Source organism: Eleginops maclovinus, chromosome 13 (genome assembly GCF_036324505.1).
Source record: "Eleginops maclovinus isolate JMC-PN-2008 ecotype Puerto Natales chromosome 13, JC_Emac_rtc_rv5, whole genome shotgun sequence".
In the NCBI taxonomy this organism is placed as follows: domain Eukaryota; kingdom Metazoa; phylum Chordata; class Actinopteri; order Perciformes; family Eleginopidae; genus Eleginops; species Eleginops maclovinus.
Genome location: NC_086361.1, coordinates 1,820,752 through 1,840,439, shown reverse-complemented (window position 1 = coordinate 1,840,439; position 19,688 = coordinate 1,820,752). Strand labels below are relative to the sequence as shown.

Below are 19,688 nucleotides of genomic sequence, written 5' to 3'. Positions count from 1 at the left end.
AAGGATTGAATGGTGCGAGATTAATGATATTTAAAAATTGATATTTGTCATTCTTACCGGAGCTGTTGTCATTTGTATTTTTTAAGGATTTACATCCCTGGATGACTTGCGACCTGATTCAGGTATCAGTGACTATAACATGATATGCTGGGATCTGAGCCACAGCAGCCACATTAAGGCTAATAACTAAAACTGCATTTTAACATCTCAAACAAATGCAAGAATTTACTTGAAGAGAACTCCAGTTCCTAAATATTTACACCTGAATTCAGTCACTAGAACAGTTCAAGCGCTGCTGCTAGTTTATCAATTACTCATAACACATAGGGCCCATAGATCTTTAGGAATCAATCAACTAGTAAAACCTCCAGCTGGACACAGATGGAACTCTAAAGGCCCAAAACCTGAAAAAGTTATAATATTATTATTTATTGGCTATAGTGCTGGCGAGATACACAGAGCTAATTTAACTCAGCATTCTAGTCTCAGGAAACAACACCTGTCAATAACTTTGACCTGCACTCTCTTTCTGCTCACATACATGTGTACTGCTCACATACATGTGTATATTTTTAACAATACTACTTATCTGTATATATTTTTCTTTAGTTTTTAGAATTTTAGATTTTTTTATTTTAAATGTGTGTTTCTTTCCCTGTGTGAACCTGTACTGTTTTTCCTCTTCTCTGTTGCTGCTTAAACACTCAAATTTCCCCTTGGGGATTAATAAAGGTACATCTTATCTCAGACCACAGGCTGTTCCCTTTTTGCTTCAAGATAGATTCAAGACTAGATGCTGAGAGAATAAAACCACAGGATATTGTTCTGTAATGTGAAAGAAGAGGAAGTTTCAGCCTGGGATGCAGAGACCCGGATGTACAGCAAAGATTGAACTGAACCTTATATTGGGTGTACAGCAAATACTGTTTATGTCATTAACTAAAATTGTAACATAGTTACTAAAATAAGTACTGTAAATGAAATAACTACTGACACAAAGAAGGTTAACTTAGAGTTACTGATAAAAAATACCTGTACAGAAACAAATACCAATTACTGTATTTTATGTTTATATTACATTACATATATATACATACAATAATATATTACAAATATTTTATACTGTCTGTCTTTTTTAACCCGCGTTTATTGTGCCCCTCTCATAAAATAACTGGCCCCAGCCTGGCCCCCCCAGTAAAATTGATCTAGAACCGCAACTGCTGTTTCAACTAATTGTGAGATTCAAATGTATTCTGTTTCTTATTTTGCTTTTATTTCCTCTTGTACTTTCAATGTATACATTTGAATGTTATGTTATGAAGGAACAACTTAATCAAGTTTCAAACTTATATCACTTTAATAACTACTAAAGGTTGTAGTTTTTCCCTTTACCACTGATACAAGAAGAGAAGCAGGATTTCTGATGCTTTGACAAACTTAACAGCCACTTGCAGCTCAGGGAGGACTTTGCTCATAGAAGCCATTTCAGAAAAGTTCCAGCTCTAGCTCTAGTGTAACAAAATAAATTATTATATTTTGATAGGATAGTGTAGTAGATAAGAAGTGAACACATGATCAAGAAGAACACTTGATTGAAATATTCAGAACAATATTATTTAATAACATGATCACAAGTCCAGCCAGGTTTATACATTGGAAAGTAGTTTCTCAATGCTTCACAAATGGGACTAAATTCATCATCAATGCTGCATTGGGTTACCAAATTGCTGTAAAGGGTAATAAACCTAGTAATCATGCATCACCTGTGGACATACTGCATCTTTGTATTGAATCTTACGTGGAATGTGAACAAAAACAGAAACATTGCAGCACACATTGCATATCACAATAACATCAGTAAGAGCACAGCAGTTAAAGACAACAAACCCATTACCCTATCCCGTCAACTCATAGTGCAATCATAAAGGTCTTAAAGCTTGCTAAAATCTTCCATGAGCGTGATACATGAAGTGGGACATCCATCAGGCTGTTGTAAACCCTTGCTAGTTACATTTACCTGAACCCCTTCTAAACTGCAACTAAGAAGTAAAAAAGAAAAGAAAAAATCTGATTTGTGAAGCACTGTCGCCCAGAATCAGACTGGAGAAGTTGGCATGAAGACATTTTAAAGAACAATTCAATCATGGTTTTTTTTACATTTTCCTCATGGGTTTAAGCATTTACCTTATCTGTAGAATCTGGTGATACTGTAAAGCTGATGCTGTGGTCTGTCAGTCTGAACAGAGAGCAGACAGGATCTTTATAATGCCAAAATCATGAGCAGGTCATTAGACAGAATGCTACCTAAATGTCTAAGTGTCCTCCTTGTGTTAGTTCAGTAGTGATCAGGACCACCCGCAGATCCATAAGGCGAGGCTCAGGGTTTGCTGGGGGAGCGGGAGGGGAACGCTCCTGAAGCCTCCAGCATGGTCTTCCTACGGGCCGTCTCCTTGGCAACATTGTGGTTGAGTCGCCTCAGACGTTCCTGTGGACACAATATTAATGTTGCGTTTGTTTTACAGTTTGTGTGATTTCTGTCTTTCATCTTGCTTGGTGATTAATGGGTTGAGACTTGGAATTATGGCATGTTATTACATGGCTTAGTTGAATACTGGAATCTGACTTGGACATTCAGCGATCAGCTATTGTTTGATAGCAGACCGTTGCTAAAGACGTGTTCAATTAAACATCAGCGCTGGACCAAAAAAAACATTAGTTTCCTTTGTCAGCAAACACTATATTCATTTGTATATTTGTGGAAAGCACAAAACTTTGGATTCATGATGGTTAAGTGCCTTCCATAAAGAAGTTGAAACAGAAAATAATAAATACTAATACTAATACTGATAGAGGACAAATAAGTTATAATCATAGACTGTATAAATAATGGACGTAGTATCCGTGACGTCACCCATAGGTTTGTGAAGAGCCGTAATGAAGCTAAAAGTGGGCGACTCCCACCGTTGACATCTTCTCAATCTACCTCCAGCCCGCTCCCGGCTAATCCAAATATGGACATAGGGTTGGAGCTGAAGTGGGCGTGGCTACTGAAACACGCCCATCTAGCTTGAAGCTACCAAGCTAGCGAAGGCTTCCAAGCTAGGCTACATGCTACCGTATGCTAGTCGCAGCGCTATCCCGCTAAAAGTCAACAGCACACCCTGCGGTCTCGTTGCTCCCGGTTGCCGGTCGTCTTACTCAAGGTAAGTTAACCTGAAACTATACAACAAAACTTGACATAAAGATCTATCTGTTATTGAGATTATACTGCACGAGTTTAAAAATGCTTGTTTCAAATATAGATGTAATTTGCAACACAGTGTTACCGTGAGTCAGCGTAACGTTAACGTTTAATTTGAAACAGAATTTTAATTTCCACATGATTCAGTTCACGAGTCTTTTCTATGGAAAACTCGATTACAACGTTACTTTTAATACGTTTCATAAGCTAAATTACATGTGATGGTAAATGTATTATTGATACTGGCTTGCATAGTCATAGTTATTATTGCTGCTTTAAGGATTTATACCAAACAAGACACATTGTCAGTACAGAGGCTGTTAGCGGAGCTGGCAGAGCCGACAACTAGCGGCTAGCGCCCACTGACAGCGCTGACCTGTCAATCAAAAGGACCACGCCCTTAATTATGCATAACTTTAAATGATTAAAACGGGAGAGTTATATAGAAATTCACCCTCCTCACAGTTGTCATAAATAGGGAAATTAGCTATAGAGAACAAAAGCACTTTTTGTACTACGCTGTAAACATGTTTATTTCTGCTTTACAAATGGGCTTTTTAACATAGGAGGGTCTATGTAAATTGCTCTGTTTTGGAGCCAGGCCACGCGGCCATTCGATGAACTGCAGTTTTTGGCACTTCCCTATGTGTTTCACTGCTCAGCACCGGAGGTTGCCCCTTGGTTATAATAGGGAAGTTGTTAGTAGTTGTAGAACTAAGAAATATTCTATCAGTAGTCATAGTAGTAAGCACTAAGTGTATTAAACATTTAAAGATGTACTAACAGGCGAACATTAGGAGTGGTGCATCCGATGAATTCAAGTGCAATATATGTTTCTGTTTTAGCTCTGTGTTTGAAACATCCCCAGTTAATCTCTGACTGTCTGTCTGCTGCAGAGGTGGTATATAGGGGCTTTTTACAGCCTTTTTTCAGAAAGAGCATCAATGAGAGCAGCGGTTACAGGCCAGACTTGCCACTGACCTGAGCATTCTGCAGTATGTTGTTCACCAGCACTACTCTACGTCTCGCATTCAGTAGCTTCTTCACATAAGGGTCCAGGTCCAGAGCCACCTTCTGATGTTCATTTATCCGGCATAACTCTGCATAGAGAAGATATTTAATGACACAAAAGAACAGACCAAAGGTTAGCAAACATGAGGTTTGATATATTTTATACATTAAAAAGATAATCACATGTCTAATGTATCAGAATCAGAATCACTTTAATGGCAGGTAAATGTTTACAAATGTTTTTAATGTGCTGTATTCACAGAAATAGATACAATTAAAACTTCGAGAACACAGTTTAATTAGGGCTGTAATTAATATGGAATGATTAATGCCTCATATAGCTCATCTACTGCCTCAGCAGTTTGATATGATGGTGGATACTGATGCTAATGTTTACAGACAGTAATGATATATTTATTTTTAGTGGATTGACAGCATGACTATTGGGTAGAAATGGGTCTTGTGTATTAAGGCAGTTCAATTAAATAAATAACAAGACAAGCGAGTCTGTAACACACACAAAACAAATAATGAAAATTGTACCTGTGGCCAGATTATCTATATGCTCTCTCAATTCTACTTGGCTTTCTCTGCAAAGAAGAAAATAATCGCATTAATCCAGAAATCCCCCAACTCCAACCCACACACCTGTTTTCACAAACTGACACACACAATCAAATGTAGTATGCAATGTTATTTGATGACAACCATTTTTCACCAACTTTGTTGTTCTTTAATTATTGTATTTATTGTGAGTGTTTCATGTGTTAAAATTGCGGAACCCCCACTCATTCAGTACAAATGAAGTTATAGAATAAGAATTGCATTATTCCCGTTAATGCAAAGAACCGAATCCTCCGGATGTCATGGGTTCATCAGTAACAGAACAGCTGGGCAGGTTAAGATTACTCTCATCATTTAGAAGCAGAAACGCAATTCATTCAACATGACAAAAATAGTACCCACAAGACACATACTGCTGCAAACACAACGGTACATTAAATGTGTATTAAACGGATTTAAAATGTATAATTTTGATTGGGAATCATAAAGAAATAACACCACCGTGTTGACATCTCCCAGTCACGAGACGTTCAATTGTCTCCAATCGGCTGCAGCTCGTAGGACAGTAGAGCCGCTTTGGAAGAATAAATAACGTCACCTAAATGTTAAATAACAGTGCGCATTTACCTGACCGAGTGTACATGCAGGTCAAGATTCTGAATAGCTGGTTTCAAGAGGTCTAGCAAACCTTCAGCGACAGCATCTTTCCCTGAGGGAGTCGCCACTACAGCAGAGGCAGCCATTTTGATGAACCGTAAACAGGGCCAGACCGGAATCTACGTCATCGTGCCGGAGATATAAGACTCCCTCTCCATTTTCTTACCATAGACCGTCTTTAGCTCGCAGCACCATTTTGGGAAGACGCGCTGTTTAAACCCTGTCTGCAGCATTATTTCAATAGTCTGGGAAAAACAGACCCACAATAGCTCAAATCTTACAGTGCGTATTTAAGAAGCTAGCTTTTTGTAGTTTATATTTAAGCACAAGAAAACAAGGACACCGTGCCGTACCTGTTAGCTAGCTACCAAAGCTAACCCGAGCTAGCTGAAAAGCTTTTCTCGACCGACGCCACATTCATTGTAAGTACAAAATATATAAAGTATTGTAGGAATATGAATTGTAAAGTAGTTTATGAAGTGTTTTTACAAAAAACCGTCATACGTCCATCCTCTTGTTTCGTTAGGTAGCATCTTGGCCTCGAGATAAATGACATGGAAACGCTTCTCTGCAGAGGTGGAAGAAGTGCTCAAGTAAAAGTACTATTACTAAATTGTGAAAAACAATTTCTTACAAGTAGAGGTCCTACCTTCAAAATCTTACTGTATTAATAATACACGAGTATTGACATCAAAATATATTTAAAGTCCTCATTGTGCAGAATGTCCATTTTCCGAATATTATTTATTTATTGATACATACATGTCTACATAATTTGTTTTGTTAAGCTACTAAAGGAGGATCTAACTTGAATTACTTTTTAATTCGACCAGGTAGCTCAATCTATAGTAGTACTTCACAAATCATTAGTTGAATGATGTTATACTAGTAATAGGAACTTGAAAGCTTACTAGTAGCTACAACTATTAATTAGTGGAGTGAAAAGTAAAACATTTGCTTCCAAATTGTAGTTAGTAAAAGTACCATCACACTTCAAATACTCAAGTAAAGTACAAGTACCTCAAAACTTTACTGTTACTAACACCCCTGCTTCTTTGTATTCTTGAACTAAAACTATACAACTTAATGACGGTATTGAGCTTCCTTAGGAGTTTTAACCACAGAGCAATGACCTGATAAATACTTCCTATTCCCTTTTTCACACACTGACACATGCTCTGCAGCAGCTGTTGGGTTGGAATTAAACCTCCATGTTCTCACCGCTCCCTGGCCCATGCGAAGGAAACCTGTTTGTGTCTCTGATATCTGGCCAGGCAGCTGTTGGAATATTTCACCTGGCCTGCCCTGAAGCCTTACAATTGATCGTTGCATGCTGGCCACCATTTTGTGATTAGGAACACCTTACATGTTAGTTGTGGTGTAAAGTAACATTACAATTACATTGAACAACATTCTGTCTGCATTTCGTCCTCATTCATTCAGTCAGAGAAATGAATATTAAAATGGGCCGTTTCTTTGACTTTTTATAGGGCATACTGTGAAGTCTGCAAAAGCTGTGCTGCACTCGAGTAGATTGTGATTTCTAAAGGGAAAACGGTGTAGGACATGTGCGGACTGTTTTATAAATCAGAATATTTTTCTGTGTAAGCACTTCCCGTGTTTCGTCTGTACTCTATCGTTTCACGTGAATCCTTTGCAAAGTTGTATAAATGACGCCACTGGAGACATCACATACATTTATTCTATCTACTCTAGGTTGTAGGGTCATGATCATGGCGGTCTCCATAGAGCACTTCATACCAGTTAATTGGCTACAGCTTGTGGTGAAACGCCATAGTGTCAACTATTAACATAGCCTATCTATTTCTGTCTTTTCTGTTTCCAGGAGCCAGCAAGCGAAGTCAAAATGAGTGCACCCTCCTCCCAAAAAGTGGTCCTGAAAAGCACCACCAAGGTGTCCCTGAATGAGCGGTGAGGCGCCACGCACCCTGTCAGCAGTTACACACCAGATGCAAGGGCCACCCGTGGCTTGTGAAGGTTCTAGTGCTCTCTACGGAAGGCTACTGTCGGGGACCGGACCTGACATGGATGCTATTCTGACTGTCCCCTGTGTGTGCACTGCTCACTCAACCATGTTTGTCCTGTCACCATTTCTTGATGCAGAGTCAGATGTGATATTACGAAGGAGCACACGGGGCTGGCCCAGGCCAAATATCTTGTGTGAGCAGTGCACACCTCTAGACAAGGGGAGAGGGTAAAGGTCATACTGGGTAAGCCTGGGTTAGCCTATGCTAGACCAGGCCACTGTCCTACAAATGCCCTGGCACTCCTACCTCCTGTTACTTAAACAGCACACAGTATACGTCAAGTATACAGCCCCCCATAAAGGGGAGAGGAAGGCTTAAGCTAAACGAGGAAGATGGGGCACTTCTTAATCCTTTCTGGCTCTCTCAAACCAGTGGAAGTGAAGCACATGCTCCTTCTCCTCTTCTCTCTTTCTCTCTCCGCTCCACTGAGTCTATCAAAGACCTGGTACTCGGTCCTAGCTTGGACGTGACAAAGAGCTCCCATGTCCCGCTCCCTTCCCCTCCTGAGTCTCTCAGTGGTTTGAACCACGCGTCACGGTCCATGCTGTAAGTGGCTGGGTGCCCAGGCACTCCTCATGTCCGAGGCCTCCACTGCTGCAGCACGATGACACCCCCCGCCAGGCAGCCGGAGGCCTGTAAGTGGCAAAACACACTCTTCTTCTGGTACCTTCTCTCTGCTACTGTCCTCCAGTCTGTCTTTGCACTGTGAGTTTTTCTTCATCTTAGTTTGCATATCTTCTTGTGCTTGTTTGAAAACAAATGCTAAATCATTCTGGATGTTCATGACTGAGAGAGAAATTGAGTGCCAACAAGTGGAACATGAGTCTTGCCTATAAAAAAGCAAGCCCAGTCTGTGTGGCTTCACCATAATGTGAGACATGACTTGATGTGGAACCTGCTTCCTCCTCTCTATATCCCCTGTCCCCTTCTTTTACTTCCTCCCTCTTTTCCCCTCCCGCCTCTAAAGCTTCACTAACATGCTGAAGAACAAGCAGCCCGCAGCTGTTAGCATCCGGGCCACCATGCAACAGCAGCATTTGGCCAGTGCCCGCAACCGCCGGCTGGCCCAGCAGATGGAGAACCGGCCCTCAGTGCAAGCTGCTCTCAATCACAAGCAGGTGAGGGTAAAGGTCACACCAGACCTTTTGGTTAGCACCAGGTCGAGCCACTATGTAAACTCAAGGTATACTGGCACTGACAGCCATAATGTAGTAGTTAATATAACTGTAACATGGAATAGGTAATGCTAGGAGGATTTCATTTGATAATGTAACCAAATTGCCTGATTTCAACTTAAAACCTAATTATAGTAGGAAAGAAAAAGTATTAATCTAGTGAACTTTAGCTTCTTCAAGCTGCATGCATCGGTTTTAAAATGAAATGATAGTGTATCGAGTTATTAATCATAGTGCCAATATCACACCCAACTCTTTTAGCTCATTGTTTGGGTTTTCAGGACTCCTAAAATTATGGTTTTGATGGTGTCCTTCAGCTGGATCCTTTCATCACTCAACATCTGCTCTAAATTAATTGATCACTGACCAGGTTTTTATAAGTGGTTCCATTTCTTATATTCTGGGTTAAATGAAAAAATAAATGTAATTGACAATAGCATGCTGATTTTAAAATATTGGGTTTGAGTAAAGATTGTTCTCAACAGTTATTGAACACTTTTCACTAATAAATGAGTTAAATAAACCACATATCAGCTCTGACAGGTTACAGTACCCCATGCAAAGCATGGAGTCCTGTGTTTAAATGCACACTCTTGTTTGCGCACATGTTAATTCTTATATTCCAGGAAAATGGAGCAGCCTCTGTTTGCGTCAATGTTATTTATGCTTATTGGTGACTCAAAGGGGATGTATTCACCAGACAGTGCTTGACACTAGCTACCATAGAGATTGTGTTTTGTTTATGTAGCGTCTGTGCCGACTGACTGTTCGGTCTGATCATGTAGAATTGTGCACAGTGGTAAGTGAAATTGTGAATGACTTGATGGTTTTAATCTGTGCAATATGGCTGGAGTTAGTGGTGGTATGTTGCTACAGTGAGATGATGAAATGTGTAGGCAGGCAATCTAGTTAGAATGACAGCTACATGTGTTCAATCAGATGCTAAAACAATGCTCACTTTAACACTCGGAAGAGTTATCATATCGAGAACCATTTAATTTTTGGTCGAGATGATGGGGAGGTTATAGTCCTCCTCCCTGATTTTTCAATACCTTGTTACATTCTTCATTCTGGTTGAACCTTCTACTTTTATTTTTGGCCTAACCACTCCATTAGCGCACAAACCCATTATCCTTTGAACATGACAAAATAATAGGAACAATGGTTGAAACATACTACAGCATTTACAACAGATCCAAATACTAGTGTCCTACAGTACGAGTAACGTCATGTAAAAGAGCATCACTGTCTCAATAAGCTATTAACTCAACACTTGTTATAAACATGTGCTGGAAATAAGGTCTATTAGTGTTCTGCCCTGAAGGAGAACCGGTTCTTCCTGCTCGGAGCAGGAGGGGCTAATCATTTTAACTTCCGACCCTAAAGTGTTTGAATAGGGTTTTCCAGCCAAGCAGATAGTATTTTAACATAATATGGCAATGAAGTCCATTGTGTTCTGTCTAAGGTTCTACGTGCTTCTTTGTTTAATGCCTCCATGGGTTTAAAGTTGGGGAATGTGTATTTGACCACTTTATCAGACTATGTCGGAGAGAAACGTTGAGTGGAAAAGCTGCTCCTCTCAAACCAGAACTGTTGAACTTTTATGTTCCATCTTTTGTGATTTTGCAGTTAAGCGTTCTGTTAAATGTCAAAGGCCCATTTTCCAACTGTTCTGGAAATGATTTATGAGTTTGAACGAGGTGTCGTTGAAGCTCTGTGTTGATTATTCTTCTCACAATTGCCCTCCTGATTTTTCTGATTCTAAACAAAGTCATACTTGCGTCCGTGAATAACTTGTCAGAGCCTGAAGCAGCGCCTGGGGAAGAGCAACATCCAGGCCAGGCTGGGTAGGCCTGTGGGGGCTCTGATGCGGGGAGGAGCTCCTGGAGGCAGAGGAGGGATGAGAGGGATGAACAGGGGAGGCCTTCGAGGACGGGCAAGAGGAGGAGTAATGAGAGGAGCTCTGTCCCTGAGAGGTTTGTGTCCTCAAAGCTTTCATCTATAAATAACTCCTTGTCTTCAGTGCCGTCCTGGCTGCAGCTCTGTGTGCTAACGTGACTTTGTGTTGCACAGGGAAGCGAGTGGCTTCCACAGGCTTCCCCATGCGGGGTCGTGGTGCTGCAGGCCGCCTGGCGATGCGCAGAGGAGGCCGCCAACGTGGGGGACCGGCAGGCAGAGGAGCAGCTCTGTCCCGAGGAGCTGCACGAGGAGGAGTAGCCAGAGGAGGAGTAGCCAGAGGTGAGGGGGGTGGAGTTTACTCTCTATAAAGAGTGAAGTCGTTAGGGATCCTTCTATAAAAAAGCCAATTGGAAGTTTCTTTTGGAATGAGGCAGAAAATAAGCTCTGTGGAAAACAAACATTTCTGCAGTGGTGGAGAGTAACTAAGTACATTTAATTACTTAAAGTATATTTGAGTTTGTATTTTCATTTTATTCTAGTTCTACTGTACTACAATTTTGAACCAAATGTTGTACCTTTTTTAACTTCACTAACAAACTTAGAAAAAGGTTTTAAAATATGATTATTTGGTATAGATTAAACCATCCAACATTGTATTGAAGCAAATAAACCTATGAGTGGGTGAACAGAAAGTGTATTGGAGTTAAGAAGTTTTCTTTTCAAAAATATATTTTACACTTCCAGCTTCTAAATGTGAAGATTTGCTGCTTTTACTTTAAAATATTTTTGATTACTTTTAATACGAATACTTGAAGTACTTTTACCTGATCATACTTAAATACTTGTACTTCACTATAACCATTCTCAATGCAGTACGTGCAGCAAATGCTGGTATATGACTCATAGAAGCTACAGACATTCATCACTGGGGTAACCACTGATCTGTCTTATGTTGTAGAACAAAACGTGAACTTTATATCCGGCTTCTAACCACAAATGAATTTTAAGCCACTCTATTTATGCTGGGGAATAAGACTTTTTGTTCTCTAACTGTATAAAAAGAGACTGACTAGAACTGTTGACTCAGTGCAGTTAAGTCATTATTTCTGTTCGTCTGCTTACAGGCCGCGGTGGTCTGCGAGGGCGCGGTGGCTTTGCCGGTCGAGGGGGGTCGCGGGCGGGGCCGAGGCATCGGCCGGCAGGATGTGACTCGGGAACAACTGGACAACCAGCTGGACGCCTACATGTCAAAAACCAAAGGACACCTGGACGCTGAGCTGGACGCCTACATGGCGCAGGCAGACCCCGACAGCATGGAGTGATGATGCAGACACATGGAGAGCCACTGCACAACAGCTGGACTCACACACAGTGTAGCCGGGCTGAGAGATGATAGTGTTTGTGATTTAGAGGAGAGTGGTGACTTGGAACAGCAACAGATCAAGGTTTCACTTGAATGTGCTTCGACCACTGCTCAAATGTGCATCAACCCACTCCTGCAAACCCCCTGTAAATCTGGAATAACTGTGTGAAGGGACCTTTCTATACATTAACTAACCCTGCTGTCAATAGAAGTGTTTTTTATCATTTCTTTTTTTTTTAAATACGACCTGAGAAACACTTAAGACATTCGGGACAGGTCTCTGTAACGTTCCGTTCTGCAGGTGATGTCTTTAACCTTCGTTGGAAACCTGTTTTGAATGACACCTGTTAATTTTGTACTCTTGTTTTAAATGTGATTTTAGCGTAAGTGTGCTCAGAACTTTGGGGATTGATTCATTAGCTTATCTTGGAAATGTTTGCAATGCAACACATTTGTGAAAAGAATGTAAGCAAAGAGTTCAAAGCCAAGTATCCATTTGTTATTGTTTTGTATTTAAAAGATGTACTACTCTGTTTTTGTCACCCATATCTGCCACCTGTCAGCATTGTTCAGTAGACCGCTGACATCCTTAACCTGTACTTGAGAGCATTTGTATGACGTTATCCAAAGCAAGTAAAATAGGTTTTAATTAAAATGGAGTCTTTTTCCCTAATTGTGTCCCTTTGTATACATTTTAATGGGGTATAATTATCAAAGCATAAGACGACTAGTTGCTGCAAATGAAGAGGATGCTGGTTGTTTCACAAATGTAGTTTTCGGTTAAATCATAGTGAAATAAAATGTATTTGTCATCGATGTTAAATGCGAGTAGACATTAAATGTTCTGTTTTAGTGTGATAGTAGCACATTGTAACAACAGTGGGAAGTGATTCAAACAAGTTATAAATGCATATTTCAAAGTGGAATTATACTCCATTGAAGTACTGAAGAATAGGCCAGAGTTGTGCCAGCTGCCATTACTTTATTTTAAAGCCAGTGTGTACAAGTGACTTACACTGAAGGACATGATCATTCATATATTTTACAATAAACTAAATACACAATTTGTATTTAGGGAAGGAGTATTTGGGGCAGATGGGGAATGTAGTGTTTTGTTATATAAATCTTGCTGATGTTGAGCTGGAGGTGATGGTGTGACAACAAACCCCTCCAGCTCAACACCAGCGAGTCAAAGTCAACTTTACTGTCATTCTTTCAGGTTGTGTGTACCGACAGAGAGATCGAAATACTGTTTCCCACAATCCCGAGGTATAAAAAAATACACATACATACAAACCTGTACACAAACTTATTTTTCCTGGTGTAAAAAAGCTGTTTCTCAGTTGGGTGGTGCCCGACCTCATGCTGGAACCTTCTCCTAGAAGGCGGGGTGAAGCGGCAGTTCGAGGGATGGGAGGGGTCACCCACAATGCTGAGTGCTTTACGGGTGAGGCGGGTGTTGTAAATATCCAGGACTGATGGGAGTGAAGCACCACTGGTCCTTTCAGCAGTGTTCACGATGCGCTGCAGGGTCTTGCGGTGATGCAGCTGCTGAGGAAGCTCTCGATGGCGCCTCGGTAGAAGGTGTGACTAACCAGCCGTCAGGCGGCTCAAACAGGGGTAACCCGGTATAGAAACCAGGACTGTACACACAGAAAACCTGCACTGTTTGTACAAATTGCTTTGACCTGCATTCACATCTGCACACTTACATGTAAATATATCGAAGAATAGTGTTATTTATTTTTTTTACCCTGTGTGAACCTGTACCGTCCTGTTTTTCAGTATCACTCACTGTGCTTACTCACTGCTTAAACTCCTGAATTTTCGCACAGGAATAAATAAAGGTCCATCTTATCTTATCTTATCTTATATTCACACTGGTGAAAAGTAACTCAGTATACACTCAAGTAATGTACTTAAGTACAAATGTTAAGGTATGTGGATTTCAGAGTATTTTCTCTCTGTGCCACCTTACTTCTAATCTACTACTATATACATGGAAATACTTTACTTTTACTTGCAGTACATTTATTTTACAGTTTTGAATAGTAGTTACTTTAAAGATTCTGATTTTTACACACAAAAGATAATTTTAAAAATATGAAGTTTTTGTCTGGATTTACATATTCCAACATATATTCAAAGCACACCTAACACAGTGGGTTGACATCAAATAAATTTGCAGCTATTGTGTAAATTGTTTAAGTATGGTTTTGTGTTCAAACATTTCACCGTTTCCTGCTTTTGATATGTGAAGATTTGCTGCTTTTACTTAATATTTTTACTTTTAAAATGTAAATACAATTCTACAACTTCTAATATTTAAAGTATGTTTTCCTGATCATACTTGAACACTTTTACTTATGAACAATTTTCAATGCATTATTTGTACTTACAGATCAGTATTAGTACTTATACTTAAGTAAAGGCGATGAATACTTCTTCCACCTCTGTATATTCATTGATAGATGTCTGACGGATTCAATATTCAGCTCATAAAGCTCTTACTGTTAGGATCTCAGGATTTCCGAGCTGCCTTGAACGCAGAAGTGGTTGACGAAAAGTGGTTTCAACTGACGTAAAACTCTGCCTATAAAAGCGTTGGTGGTACGTCAGTTGTCCTCTCATTCCCTCTGTGTGTCTCTTCGTACGCAGAACACATCTCTGTCTCGGTCCTCCTGAAAGCACGCAACAGGTAAATATTCGCTGAACACACCCAGCACAGCACACACTTCATCATGTGTAAGTAAAGTTACTTTAGTGGGAGTTTGTTAAAATATGTGAAACACGGCGTTTTCACATCATAGACGCCACGTTGTCCTCCTTGAGCACAGTAGCTGCTAGTTAGCTTAATGCTATAAGGGCTAACAGCCTCCTCGTGTAGTTCATACACCGGCAGGTTAAAGTGCATTGTATATTGTCACGTGCGGGGTGAGCATAGTATGTTGAATGTAAATAATCGAATAAATGTACTGCATTCATACAGCTGTTCAGTCGCTCAGACCTGATGCAGGTTTACTGGCGGCATGGCTTTAGAATATTCATTTATGAACCAGAGAGCGTTTTCCCGCTGAAAGGTCGTTACAATTATTAGTGGACACGTTTTTCAAAGGTTGTTGCTTTGAATTCAATGTCTGGCAACTTTTATATTACATATTTGTTCTTGCCATCAAAATAATTATCTCACGTGACGTCACCAAAGGCCTCCAATCAGAATTCACACAGCTCCTGCTTAAATGAGCAAATGCTTTGCAGCATTTAGTTTAGATGTAATGAAATTACTGTCAAAGAGCAGATTCATGTTTATATGATAACATTAAAAAATTTCTTAAGTGGAGAAATGCAAGTACACAAATAATGAGAGGCTCTAAAACAAAGACTTAAAGGCTGAAAACTGACCAAGCTTTGCTATTTGTTTGCTAATGCGCTAATAGTCAACCACTTGAAACGTGCTGTGATACCCATCTTCCTCTTTCAATGGCTCATGAGAAAATCGGTGTAATTGTACTTGATTTTGAATGGGGAAAACATTTACCCAAGACACAAGCTGTGACTATTGCAAGGTGCATTTCCAAAGTCTTATTTGCGCTTAATATAGTTCAGAGGTAACACTCGGATAGGCTTCGATTTGGTCCTACACCAGTGCCACTTGTCAGGAGGACGGTCCTGTGCAGTGGGCTGATCTCAGGACAACAGTCGCTATAGAACATCAGGTTTTGCTTTCACCTCTGCACTGCTGGTTGCAGAACGGTGTCAATGAGGCCTGGTACATTCAGCCTGTCTACTGGTTTAGAGATGCATCAATGTGTCTCTCTCAGACTCAGGCTTTTTAATTTATACAAGCCTATTTTGACATGACTATCACATCAAGTTTTGTTCTCTTTAAAAGAAAAAGTTAATTTGAATAACTCTTATTTGTAGGCTGAAATGGCTGTTGAAACCTCCCAGAATTTAACGAACCCTTTTTTTCTCTTGCAGGATATGCCCTTGTTGCTGGATTCGATGGGGCAGGAGTTTGGGCAACACCTCTGGGACATGAGGTGTCTATTTTTCATGGATTAATGTTAGTTGTGTAATCTGTGGCATAAATCAGTATAGCAAATAAAATCTGTAGGTGTTTGACGATTCAGAGACAGTGAAAATAGTTTAGCTCTTGTGTTAAGACTTTTGTGTTGCTAAACTAGTTATGGTCGGTGTCTTTTTTACTGTAGGAGCCTAACAACATAAACCTTCAGGGTACATAGAACATTTTAAATATTGGCACAAGTTTCAGAAATTACACATCTGTATTTAATGTTATCTGGGGTAGGGCAAGGGTGGCACTCGCTGCTTGGGTATCCAAAACCTCTTCAACTACTTGAGTTTTTGCATTCTAACACACTCCACCTCTTCAACATTCCGCTCCTCTCAGATGGAGTACTATAAACGTGTACTGTTGGTTGATGTGATTTCTCATCTCTTGGCACAGCATGAGCTCTGGTCCTGTTCGGTGGGCCGTAAAGCTTATACAGTGCATAGAGCAACTCATTCTCTTGCAACCCACTGCTGCTGGTTGTAGCAGTGTTACTTATGAGAAAAGACAGCTGGTTCATTTTTAAATATGAATATTTTTGTGTATGACCGTCTATTAACATATTTTTGTTCTGTGTGGCAGGTAATGAAACCATTAGGACAGCTTGGTAAGTTGCCCTTCAGAATTCAGTTAGTGATTAGTTGTCATGATGATTGGCTTTATGTTCAACTGCTCTGAAGTGTGATTGAGAGATGCCCGTCTGAACAGCATGCAGTACCCACTCAGCTGCTGCCGCTTATAAAAACCAGTGGTAACTTTAGTTCTGCCTCAACAGGTGTCCCCTCTCTGGCCTTCCACACTGCAGCATGATGTCAGCACCCTGACGTCCCTCAACAAGAGGGGGTAAACAAACAGGTGGCTGCTATAAATGCACACGATTCCAGGAGGAAAACCAACCATGTATTCAAAGTAAGAGTCAAGAGTGCCCTACAGGCCTGAAAACATGTCGTATAATAACAGCACTGTACGGTATCTGCAGCCAGCTGCTTTCTCGGCCGGTTAGTTCATAAGTCAGTGCGAGACAAAACTCACAAACTGGCATCGTTGGTCTCCATGCTGCCTGTGTGTGGGGTCCTGGTATGTTTGTTGAAACATTACTTTGTCAGAAAGCAATGTCTGTACATACGAACATTAAAACCTCTGCAGATGTAACGATACATTTATCAAAAAGGGGAAATGCATGTCAACTAAGGATAAAGCATGTTATGAATAATGAGTGCGTGTTCTCACGCTCTCCTACCTTCTTCAGGTGTGCTGTGGCAGAGGTTGTCCTCCCATGGTGCAGCAGGGCGTCACAGTAGAGGTGAGATTGTACGAGTGTCAGAGCTGAGGTCTATCCCGACTGGCCTTTACCCATAGGGCCGTGTCGTTGGAAATACCTCACAGAATAACACTGTGGTTTCGCTTTACCCACATGTCCCCTGCCATGAGCGTTGTGGGATATTACTGCAGGACACATGATAAGAAGGGACATGATGCCATACTATCAACAGACTTACTTCGGCATGCTGAGATTGGTGTTTGACCTGTGGTGATATAAGAAATGTAGTGCTGCATCTTGCTCTGGGGAAAGAAAGGGTGTTTGACTCTGTCTTCTGTGTTCAGGTCGCTGTGATGGAAGAAACATCCTGAGTGAAGAACCTTGACACTGCAGAACGTGTGACAGCAGTAGGTGGTTTTCTCTTCCTGCAATTCCACTAACTGTCCAATGATTAGATGCCCCTGACGCTTGAGCACTGTACGGTATCTGCAGCCAGCTGCTCTCTCGGCTGGTTAGTTCAAAAGTCAGTGCGAGACAAACTCAATAACTGGCATCGTTGGTCTCCATGCTGCCTGTGTGTGGAGTCCTGGTATGTTATTAGAAACATTTGTTTAATTCAAGAAGACTGAATTTAAAAGCTGTTAGTACAGAGCAGTGAGACGCCTTCACTAAATATTCCTCTTTAAAAGACTTTAGTTAGGATCACAAAGATTAAACTGATTTAAAGGTGTCATTGTGTGACTCACTTGCATGTGCTAACAAACACTCTTTATTGTGCTGCAGGAGAGGCCTCCCAGGATGCAGCAGGGCTTCCCAGCCGAGGTGAGCTCGTAGTGCAGATTGAGTGTCACAGAGCTGAGGTCTATCCCGACTGGCCTTTACCCATAGGGCCTTGTCGTTGGAAATACCTCACAGAATAACACTGTGGTTTCGCTTTACCCACATGTCCCCTGCCATGAGCGTTGTGGGATATTACTGCAGGACATGCTTATTTTAAACCGTGAAAGTAAATATGGAATCTGCATCTTTACAACATGTATAATGAATTGGGATTTAATTGCTTAAACTTGACTTTCAGAATCCTGGGATATTCCTGGAGAGGTGAAGAGGAGTGACTTGTCCCTTCCTGTGAGTAGACTGACCTCTCCTGTGTTAAAGGGTTATCTCTGTGATGCTGCTCTAAGTGTTTGGTCATATACCAAGGCTTTCAGGATTCTCCATTCCTGTTTTGCTGTGGAATTGACCAGAAAATAAAAACCATCCCAGAGGTCTCCTTCAGCAGCCTGCTGAGGAGGCCTGTGGGAACATGCGCTCCCTAATTCTCTAACGTGCTGCTTTCTCATCAGTCACAAGAGTGAAGGATCTGTCTACTGTAGACTGAACCTTTGCTTCCTGTCTTTTCAGGTTGCTGCTCAACTGATCTGGAGAGATCATTGCAGAAAACGTTGTACAGCGGTTACTGTGTGGTTGTGTATGCTGTGTACTTTCTAAAATAAACAACCACTTCAATCACTTGTCTGTCAGTGTCCTCATATCCTAAATAATCAGAAAAGTGCTAACTTAATGGCATGTTTCATTATTTAATTAATGCATTTATCCAAAGCGTACAACCCAGAATTATAAGTGCTCAAATTGAGTACTCTCTTCTGATTGGACAATCTGGATGTTCAGCATTAATTCTCACAAATGGGCCGCGGTGAAACATAATGAAGTTCAGTAAATGTAAAGTCTGCTGTGGGCCATACATTTTCACCCTTCAGAAAACTATGGAATACCATGGTTTGGTATGTAGCTGTGGTATAGGCAATACTAAAAAATATGCCGGGGATCCTGAACTGTCAGTGATATTTTTCATTTATAACCACATTAAACATTATATCTAAGGTCCAGTGTGTTTCCCTGGAGGTGACTCACCTTGAGTAACAGACCCTGCCCTTGGAAAACTAAATATGGATAATCCAAAACAAGAAAAGTCACCTAGTCACGGGTGTAATTCTGCAGGTAAAAATTACTTTGCTACTTCCAACAATGCGGGGTTAACTGATGCTTGAAATATCGTGAGAGCAGTTAGCCACTCAAAATGTCATCTTTTAAAGGAGTTTAACTAATCCTAACACAAACAGGAAGGAACTTCTACTCTACTTCAATTCACAGGTAAATGGTGTACTTTTACTCCACTACATGTATTTAATCCCTTTAGTTTCTTTACAGATCTGGATTAATGATGGTAAATATAATCAGCCCTTAAATCAGACTTTAGTTCACCTGCAGTAAATCCAGCAGCTACCCTGCAGTATACAAAGCCATTCAAACTAGCTGCACCTTTACCAGCTCTGAGAACACTTTAATGATCAATCATTATAAAACATATCAGAGATATTATTCTGAAATGGA

The 19,688-nt window shown here is 40.6% G+C and overlaps 2 protein-coding genes, 1 long non-coding RNA gene and 5 other non-coding genes across 8 annotated transcripts; 7 read left to right on the top strand and 1 right to left on the bottom strand.

Annotated features, from left to right (window-relative positions):
* Positions 1–1,592: 1,592 nt before the first annotated feature.
* Positions 1,593–5,599, bottom strand: snapin (SNAP associated protein). The gene is made up of 4 exons (XM_063898833.1): positions 5,444–5,599; positions 4,796–4,842; positions 4,223–4,341; positions 1,593–2,485 (listed from the first exon to the last, which is right to left on the bottom strand). Exons 1-4 carry the CDS (start codon positions 5,557–5,559, stop codon positions 2,378–2,380), a joined length of 390 nt encoding a protein of 129 aa, XP_063754903.1. The 5' UTR covers positions 5,560–5,599; the 3' UTR covers positions 1,593–2,377.
* A 15-nt stretch (positions 5,600–5,614) lies between these two features.
* On the top strand, positions 5,615–12,631 carry LOC134874696 (chromatin target of PRMT1 protein-like). Its single transcript, XM_063898825.1, is given in 7 exon segments — positions 5,615–5,895; positions 7,320–7,405; positions 8,489–8,639; positions 10,498–10,672; positions 10,770–10,934; positions 11,720–11,760; positions 11,762–12,631. Coding segments are annotated over 6 exon segments (753 nt in total). The 5' UTR covers positions 5,615–5,895; positions 7,320–7,340; the 3' UTR covers positions 11,918–12,631.
* A 1,791-nt stretch (positions 12,632–14,422) lies between these two features.
* On the top strand, positions 14,423–18,806 carry LOC134874705 (uncharacterized). The gene is made up of 9 exons (XR_010167105.1): positions 14,423–14,656; positions 15,940–16,001; positions 16,616–16,640; positions 16,809–16,942; positions 17,283–17,336; positions 17,639–17,701; positions 18,078–18,116; positions 18,373–18,422; positions 18,699–18,806. It is a non-coding gene; the product is annotated as an uncharacterized LOC134874705 (long non-coding RNA).
* Positions 16,673–16,743, top strand: LOC134875568 (small nucleolar RNA Z40). Its single transcript, XR_010167233.1, has one exon. It is a non-coding gene; the product is annotated as a small nucleolar RNA Z40 (small nucleolar RNA).
* LOC134875572 (small nucleolar RNA SNORA8) lies at positions 16,992–17,130 on the top strand. The gene has a single exon (XR_010167237.1). It is a non-coding gene; the product is annotated as a small nucleolar RNA SNORA8 (small nucleolar RNA).
* On the top strand, positions 17,359–17,492 carry LOC134875580 (small nucleolar RNA SNORA18). Its single transcript, XR_010167244.1, has one exon. It is a non-coding gene; the product is annotated as a small nucleolar RNA SNORA18 (small nucleolar RNA).
* Positions 17,766–17,903, top strand: LOC134875571 (small nucleolar RNA SNORA8). The gene has a single exon (XR_010167236.1). It is a non-coding gene; the product is annotated as a small nucleolar RNA SNORA8 (small nucleolar RNA).
* Positions 18,149–18,282, top strand: LOC134875581 (small nucleolar RNA SNORA18). The gene has a single exon (XR_010167245.1). It is a non-coding gene; the product is annotated as a small nucleolar RNA SNORA18 (small nucleolar RNA).
* Positions 18,807–19,688: the final 882 nt, after the last annotated feature.

Coding starts and splice junctions, on each gene's coding strand:
- snapin (XM_063898833.1), bottom strand. CDS start 5,559: ATGGCTGCCTCTGCTGTAGTGGCGACTCCCTCAGGGAAAGATGCTGTC. Junction 4,342..4,795: donor TATAGATAATCTGGCCACAG/GTACAATTTTCA, acceptor TTCTCTATGCAG/AGTTATGCCGGATAAATGAA. Junction 2,486..4,222: donor ACATACTGCAGAATGCTCAG/GTCAGTGGCAAG, acceptor TTGTGTCCACAG/GAACGTCTGAGGCGACTCAA.